The sequence below is a fragment of the Leguminivora glycinivorella genome, chromosome 12 (assembly GCF_023078275.1).
Source record: "Leguminivora glycinivorella isolate SPB_JAAS2020 chromosome 12, LegGlyc_1.1, whole genome shotgun sequence".
NCBI classification, from domain to species: domain Eukaryota; kingdom Metazoa; phylum Arthropoda; class Insecta; order Lepidoptera; family Tortricidae; genus Leguminivora; species Leguminivora glycinivorella.
The window spans coordinates 3,460,752-3,469,229 of record NC_062982.1 but is presented as its reverse complement, the minus strand read 5'-3'; the positions used below and the strand labels follow the sequence as shown (position 1 = coordinate 3,469,229).

At 45.0% G+C, this 8,478-nt stretch overlaps 1 protein-coding gene across 1 annotated transcript; it reads right to left on the bottom strand.

Moving 5' to 3' along the window:
• Window positions 1-1,027: 1,027 nt before the first annotated feature.
• On the bottom strand, window positions 1,028-1,930 carry LOC125231960. Its single transcript, XM_048137566.1, has 3 exons — window positions 1,684-1,930; window positions 1,305-1,616; window positions 1,028-1,064 (listed from the first exon to the last, which is right to left on the bottom strand). The coding sequence occupies exons 1-2, from the start codon at window positions 1,928-1,930 to the stop codon at window positions 1,327-1,329; spliced, it is 537 nt and encodes a 178-aa protein (XP_047993523.1). The 3' UTR covers window positions 1,028-1,064; window positions 1,305-1,326.
• Window positions 1,931-8,478: the final 6,548 nt, after the last annotated feature.

Sequence of the window (8,478 nt, the reverse complement as noted above, 5' to 3'; positions counted from 1 at the left end):
TGATGGTAATAATTTTATGTGGCTGAGCTGATGATGGAAGGTCAACTCCTCAATGGTTAGGAGTTAAAGGACAATTCTTTCACTACTGTACATATATTCGGACTGATACATATAATATCACTAGGAACCACTAAAAATCAACAAATAAATTAACTTTTTAACAAAAAATAAAACCGCCTTCAAAAAAAAACGTGTTACAAAACACGGAGAAACTAAAAAGCCAAAAATAATAAACCTTCGAATTCAGATTTCTTATCGGATTGCAATAATCTAAACATCCAAATTATAAACAAATCAATTATTTTTGGAGTCGGGACCAGCCTGCGTATGGTTGGGTAGGGCAAACAGGAAATAGCAAGGCGACGAACAGGTCTGGTACCGACTACAAAAATAATTGATTTGTTTATAATTTGGATGTTTAGATTATTGCAATCCGATAAGAAATCTGAATTCGAAGGTTTATTATTTTTGGCTTTTTAGTTTCTCCGTGTTTTGTAACACGTTTTTTTTGTCAGCTTCAAGTTCTATGTCAATAATAGAGTTTAGCTTACCATTGGGGTTTCCCAGGTCCGCCTTAAGGTCATCCTTGAACGATAACCAGTTGGTATTCCTGGGATTCCGTTTTAGTATAACTTCTACTTTGATTTTAGTGGTATACCTAAAGCATATATATCTATGGTCCGATAAAGAAATCTCCCCAGAGACATGCCATGAACTAACTTTATTACTTGCGTTGTTGGACGCTAGCGTTATATCAATGACCTCACCTCGCCTAGCATTGACGAATGTCGGCTCATTGCCTTTATTTAAGAGTTGTAGTGAAGAGCTTACCAGGAATTCCAGTACCTTCTCTCCTCTTCTGTTGACATCCGAGCTTCCCCAGATGACGTGGTGTGCGTTCGCATCGCAGCCGATGATCAGGTCAGTGTTCGCCCGGCTGCCGTAGTCAGCAAGATCCCGCAGTTGTGTGGTGATGGGATCCGCCGCCTCGTAGGGAAGGTAGGCTGATGAGATGACTAGTGCCTTACCCCCCTTTATTCAGGATCTTGACCGTGGTCAGATCCCTGGAACAGAAAGCATTTAGAAGCATAGCATCAATGCCGGTTTTAACATAAATACATGTCCTCATATTACTCTCGGGGCAGATATACAGTATCGTCCCGCCAGTACCATTTAAGCCTCTTATCTCTCCCTTGTAAATATATGGTTCTTGAATAAGAGCAATGTCGAACTTGTCGCTTTTTAGCTGCCTAGCCAGAAGGGCAGTGGCGGCCTTATTGTGTTGTAAGTTTATTTGTACACACCTTAGCCCCTCCATTACGGCGGTTAGTGTTTGGCGGTGCTGAGATCAGCGGCCGCCTCCTGGACCGTGTTGTCGCAGGACATGGGCGAAGTGGTGCCCTCCAGGTAGAGTTCCTCCAGACCGCGCAGGTCCTCCGAGCCCGCCACCGATAGGATCGGTGACGACTCTCGGGTCCAGCGCAGCCCGGCGAAACTCTCCCCGACTAGCACCACTTCCCCCGCCTCTGACCGGTCCCGAGCCACCTCCGCAGGAGCGCCAGGCGGCGCGTCCCGCTCCGGGGCCTCCCCGTCGCCGCCCCCGCGGCGCCCGCAGCCTCATTGGCCACCGAGTCCCCCCCCCCCCGTCCGCGCCGGGCTCCACCCCAGCCTCTTCATGCTCACGCTCCTTCCCCGTCTCCAGGAGCTTGAAGTGGCTGGTGTCGAGCCCCGAGTGAAGAACGTAGCCGGCCTCCCTGATGACGTCAGCTGACACCTGGTCCATCAGAACGATGCGCCTGGTGTTCAGCTCCGACATCACGGTGTCGACCACCTTCCACTCGTCGGTGCGGAGTTTAGGGTTGCGCCTCTGCATCACCCGCAGAGCCAGCGACACGTCCTGGCTGCCATCGATCGCCGTACGCCAGGCCATCTTGACCGGCTTCGGCAGATCTTTAGCAGCCACGACTTTCAGGCGCCGCCCGCCGATCTCTCCTCTTCCGATCACCGAGCGGAGCCATCCCACTGCGTCGCTTCCTCCGCAGGTGATGTGAAGCGCACCCCCGTGACAGCACCTAGTGTGATGTCGGGCATAGGATCGGCCGCCTCGTCCAAAGCTACGAGCAGGACGCTCACTATGGCCGACCTATGCTCCAACATCACCTTTTCCCAGGAAAGGCCACTGGGACGATAGCCATCTTCTCGCTCGCCGCTACCTCAGCAAACGTCCCCCCACCCTCGTTCGCTTGTGGTCGCCAGCGAGCAGAGAAGAGTCGCCACTGGCCCCCAGTGACCTCTTGTTAGGCTGCCTCCCCGCCCCACTAGTGGAGGGTCCGGCCCCCACTTGCGCGTCCCTATTCTCCCGCGCCTTCGCACGCCTCTTCTGCCTCCTGGTTGGGGCTACTCCTCCACCCGACTGCGCATCCGCACCCTGGGGTGCAGTAGCGTCGTCTATGGCGCCCGGAGCCGCCCCACCAGAATTTGGAAGCGGTGCGTCCCTCCCGCAGTTGGCCGTTGCTCCGCGGCCAATCCCCCAGCACCAGCGCTAGTCGGCTCCCCGAGGGGTGCTTGCTTTGCGCCCCCACTCTTCAACCCTAAGGGAAGAGACGGGTTGGTGCTGTTGGGATGGCCAGCTCCGCCGTGGCCCCTACGCTTCGCCCCCGTCCTTGCGGACGTCCACGTGTTGCCGCTGCCAACGCTCGTGGATCTGTCACAGACAGCCCCACTATTCGCTGGTGCAGCAACCTTTGCGCTATGCGCCTTCGCCTCATCCCGTACGGGTACGGCGTCCCCTCCCCCGTCGTTATAGGTACATTAGTATCCATACAAACATTGAAAAATTTCAGCAAACTGGCTCCCCACCCACCACGGAGCCACACATTTGGAATGCATTGAAGCATTAGGGCTACCAAGTCTGCTATAGTAATCCAGGATGCGTTGTCTGTGAATCCGCACGGTGCCAAAACCCTGGTCAGCTCCTCAGCCGACGCAGTGAATCGTGCTCCGCCGATTACAGACCCCTACACCCCAGAGAACTAACCTTGTGGCCATCTGACTGGACACGGCAGCCGATTGATCCTAGCTGGCTAGACTAAGACCGCCCGTGTGAGATGAATATGGAGCCAAAGGAGCTTCGCCTAACAGGGATAACGACCGCAGACCCCTGCTTCGCCTAGACTCCCAGGATCTCCTTCTCCACCCGTACGGGTCCCCGCGCACGGCACAAACACGCGGGAGTGGCCATACTGTACGATAGTATTCTTTATTATACTGTGACAATACTAAGGCAATTATTTTCGCACCACATCTGTATGTATGTCTTTGGTTGCCGGTTGCCGGTAAGGTAGGTAAAGGTGAGTGTGTGTGTGCCGCGCGCTGCTCGCGGGCCTGCCGCGATGACGTCGCGATCGCCCGCCGCCCGCGCGTCTCCCGTGCGTATGTCGAGCACTCAACAATGTGCGATACGAGATTTTTTCAAAGTAGTGACGATTTATTATTGTAGGTCGCCAGGCAAACAGCGTTTTTACCTTGGTTTAATGAACGACCTTGACTTAATTGCGAGAAATAGCAACAACATTTTAAATAAAGATTTAGTATTTTAATGTCGACATTTTCCTCAATTCACTAAGGATAGATGGTACCTAAATTTATAGCTCTTAATCTTAACATAGGTTTTCTTACACGGCATTTCGACAAAGGACGTCCATTAATTACGTGTCGAACTCCTCACTAAACTTCCTTATAAACTTATAAGGATTTTTTACCCCCCTTCCCCTCTCATGATGAGATTTGTGTCGACACCCCTCCCACCTCATATCACGTGAGTACATCTAGGTTCATACTTGAATGTGTTTCAATTACGTAAGAGTAGTATATTATCTACCGAAATATGTCGCCAATGAATCCAATGATCGAACTCTTAAAAATAAATAAATATTATAGGACATTCTTTTCTTATACAGATTGACTCAGTCCCACGGTAAGCTCAAGAAGGCTTGTGTTTCAGGTATTCAGACAACGATATATATAATATCAAAGAGGATCGAGTATTATAGAGTGTTACTGTCAAAATAAAATGTGTAATCACTGTGCATAGACTGCCATCTCTCGACACAAGCTAAAACTTTTGAACCTCAGTTTTGACAATTTGGCCAATATTGTTAGCTTGATGTGTTAAAATTTCAAATATTAATAATACCCTTACCGGGATTTGAACCCGGGATCGCGGTGTAGCAGGCAGGGTAAATACGCGCTAGGCCAGACCGGTCGTCAAAGATCAATACATTTATTTTTCCCCTCCTAGCTCTTTAATAACAGCGGGTAAAAACGCATTGTATCCACTAGTGGATAAAGTAATTTGCCCTTGAATATAGCCAAATGTACGTTCTGCTTTAAAATGGATAATAGTTATTTGTTATACAAGGGGGCAAAGTTGTATTTTAACGCCGAGTGTGGAATTGAAAAACGAGCAAGTGAAAGGATTCTATAGTTGAACCACGAGCGAAGCGAGTGGTTCGAGAATAGAATCCTGAACTTGCGAGTTTTTTAACACACGAGAAGTAAAATACATTTGCACCCGAGTGTAACACAAAACTTTTCCCCTCACTATAGCGAGGAAACTACAACGCAAAAAATGCGTTTATCACTGCTTCCAGTATTTCCACAGGTGGTAAATCATCTTTTTTACTAGATTCACCTACCTTTATCAATTTTAAAGCAGCTAATTTGACTTTATTCAAGGTCAAATTACTTTACCCACTAGAGAATAAAATGCGTTTTTACCCGCTGGTATTAAAGGACAAAACACGTGTTTCCGAGCTAGTGAGGGGAAAAAGTGGATTAATTTAGTGATAAAGATGTTTTACCACCTGTGGAACTACTGGAAGCAGTGATAAACGCGTTTGTTTTTGCGTTGTAATTTCCTCGCTATAGTGAGGGGAAAAGATTTGTGTTACACACGGGTGCAAATATATTTTTCACCTCACTAGCTCGGAAACACGTGTTTTGTCCTTTAATACCAGCGGGTAAAAACGCATTTTATCCACTAGTGGGTAAAGTAATTTGACCTTGAATAAAGTCAAATTAACTGCTTTAAAATTGATAAAAGTAGGTGAATCTAGTAATAAAGATGATTTACCACCTGTGGAACTACTGGAAGCAGTGATAAACGCATTTTTTATGTTGTAGTTTCCTCGCTGTAGTGAGGGGAAAAGTTTTGTGTTACACTCGGGTGCAAATGTATTACTATTTTACTTCTCGTGTGTTAAAAAACTTGCAAGTTCAGGATTCTATTCTCGAACCACTCGCTTCGCTCGTGGTTCAACTATAGAATCCTTTCACTTGCTCGTTTTTCAATTCCACACTCGGCGTTAAAATACAACTTTGCCCCCTTGTATAACAAATAACTATTGCTTCTCGTGTGTTGAAAAACTCGCCAAGTTCAGAATTCTATTTTCGAACCACTCGCTTCGTGCGTGGTTCAACTATGGATTCCTTTCACTTGTATATAATATATCACTTATAGCAAAATGTTGTGTATGTGGTTTATTTTTATTTAATCTAATTTTATCTTCATAATTACACAAAAAAAGGGATATTTGTCAAACCCCTCCTCCCTCGCGTGTAATTTTGTGAGATTCCCTCCCTCCCTAAAGCCTTCGCGTAATTAATGGACGTCCCCTAATTAGGATGCAACTACTGTACAGTCACGTCTATAAATATCGTCTAAACTTATTACTGGGGAAGAAGGTTCAAATTTGAATACAGGTGTGTTCATATTTATGTAGTTGACCGTACATGATACATTGCCTAGACGGGGGTGACCCTTGAATAAATATCGTACCGTACAGGAAAATAATTGGGATTCACCGATCTTATACTATGATAAGAAATGTTAAATATGTATGTACTTAAATCGAATGAGGAGAAAAAACTGTAATTTTATCTCGCCAGATGCACTTTATAAACTGTCATTCAATGAATTTATACTCTGTGATTCTATGTGCCTCCTCATTGTGTTCCTGCCGATAAGGTTGCCAAAGCTCAACATGTGGGGTTAGTAACTCATAAGTACCTACCTAATACTTCTGGAGCAGCAGAAATCAGTCCATAGACTACGAAGATTGCTTACGTTTGTGTGGTTAAAAATATAGTGTTTCGACGGTGGCAAAAATTGTTCAACCTAACGTACCTTGAAACCCTCGCAGCGCTTAAGATTCCACATTTTGAACCACTCGCTTCGCTCACTTAAATATTGGAATCTTTCGCTTGCTTGGGTCCCTAACAATCCCTTGTAAAACTAATAAAGTAATAATTACTCTTAAGACAACACCCAATGACCTTGACGCTAGCGTACACTGTCTATTCGCATGGGAGTGAGAGCACGATGTGACGATGTCACTAAAACAGGGCGACTAGGTACGAAAAGTACGGAAAAATATTAAAATAAAATAGAAAGACGCATTATTTGTGCAATATGTTTCGTTAGTGTTTTAGATACGTATATTTTTGTTATTGTAATATGAATTAAAGACAACTAAGTGAATAATTGAACGACATATAACCGTTTAAGGACGAACTCGAGACCAATCTTTGCAATTTTTTTCTATCTAGCCGATTTCGTTAAATCCCGTATCGAGTACGGCTATGTTCGTTGAAATATAATGAATAATAACATATAATTTACTTGCCTTACTAAAACTAATAGTTTATCTTAAAAAACTGCGCAAGTAACATCAATTTTGCGCATTTGGGTGTTGTCAGCCCCTTAATATCTGAAATACCCCGATCCTGTCATACGTAATCGAGTCAAGGTTGTATAATTATCATAATTTCTATAATTATACGTAGCAGTCAATAGATAAGCGTACGTCAAAGACATATATAACTCCGTATAGACAGATAAAGTCTAAGAAAAAAACGTACCTCAGTACCATACAGAAAAAGGAACGGTGGCCTAGATGGCATTATACCTTTGGGGTACGCTCAGCTAGATGGCGCTAATATTAATATTTGACATTTGAACCTAAGGGTTCAATTTGGCCCATATTCATAGTTTGATAAGTCAAGCTATGAATATGGGCCAAATTGTCAAAACTAAGGTTCAAAAGTTTTAAGCGTGTGTCGACACTGTGATTACACATTTTACTTTGACAGTAACTCTATAATACTCGATCCTTTTTGGTCAAGGGTAACGTAAGAAGCATCGGTTCATTGTTGTAGGTTACATTATTACGTAATTTATTTATTATCTATACTCGTATCTATAAGGCCCCCCCCCCTTACTTAGGGTCCCCCATATCTAGCGTCTCGCGAGCGTAAAACGCCGGGCTAACTGTATGGCAAAGCGTATCTTTTTTCATACAGTTGACCCGACGCTACGCTCGCGACTCGCGAGCGTAGGATGTGGGGGGACCCTAAGTACAGTTCCATAGATTTACAGTGTTAGAGTAAGAGCGTTTTTTTATCCGATCCGATATCGGACGTAGACAAGATGTCAAAGGTCAATATCAATGATGGCGCCTTTAATTATATAGGATAGCAGTCCTACATCCGATATCGGATCGGATAGTGTGAAAACGCACTTACGCGAGCAAAACTATCTGAATACGCTTTTATGTCCATAATTTTAAAGTCGTGGTCAGACAGTTTTGTTTAGATACGCAGTACCTAATCAGTACTTTTTTTTCCTACCACGTCGGTGGCAAACAGGTATACGGGCCGCCTGATGGAAAGTGTCACTGTAACCTATGGACGCCTGCAACTCAAGGAGTGTCACATGCGAGTTGCCGACCTGTTAGAAACTTGTACTGTCCTTTTTTGAAGAACCCCATACTGTACTTTATTCTTTTAACTCCAATCACGCCTATAACCCATACAGGGTAGGCAGAGCACACGAAACTACTCAAGTTTCAGTGCCACACTTGGCAAATAAGGGGTTGAAAGGAATCGAAACCACACCTCGGACAATAGCGTTAAAATATATGAAAGACTAGCTTTTGCCCGCGGCTTCGCTCGCGTTAGAAAGAGACAAAAAGTAGCATATGTCACTCTCCATCCCTTCAACTAACTTCACTTAAGAAATCACGACAATTCGTCGCTCCGTTTTGCCGTGAAGGACGGACAAACAAACAGACACACCCACTTTCCCATTTATAATATTAGTATGGATATGCGTTCCTTACGTCTATGCTATGCTTGTGTAGGTGAACGCGTACCATGCTTGTGTGAGTGAGATATGACATGTCGACTGGTCGCGGCTTTGTCTGGCGGCAACTGTGAGGTAACCGAGAGCGGGTGGGCGGTACTTTCAGCGGGGAGCGGGAGTGGTCATGCTGTATGATAGTACTCTTTATTATACTCTGACGAAACTGTGTCTATTACAGGTAAATAACAATGTCACTACGAAATGTGACACGCTCGGCCCCTATACAATAGTACATTACGATACAAGTGCGTAAAAAAGGAAGTTCGAAACGAGTG

What these genes read in the sequence shown, in the direction of transcription:
- LOC125231960 (XM_048137566.1), bottom strand. Translation starts at nt 1,930, where the DNA reads ATGGCCTGGCGTACGGCGATCGATGGCAGCCAGGACGTGTCGCTGGCT. An exon ending in CCTGGAGACGGGGAAGGAGC is followed by an intron (nt 1,617 to 1,683) that starts GTGAGCATGAAG and finishes GTGGCCAATGAG; the next exon opens with GCTGCGGGCGCCGCGGGGGC.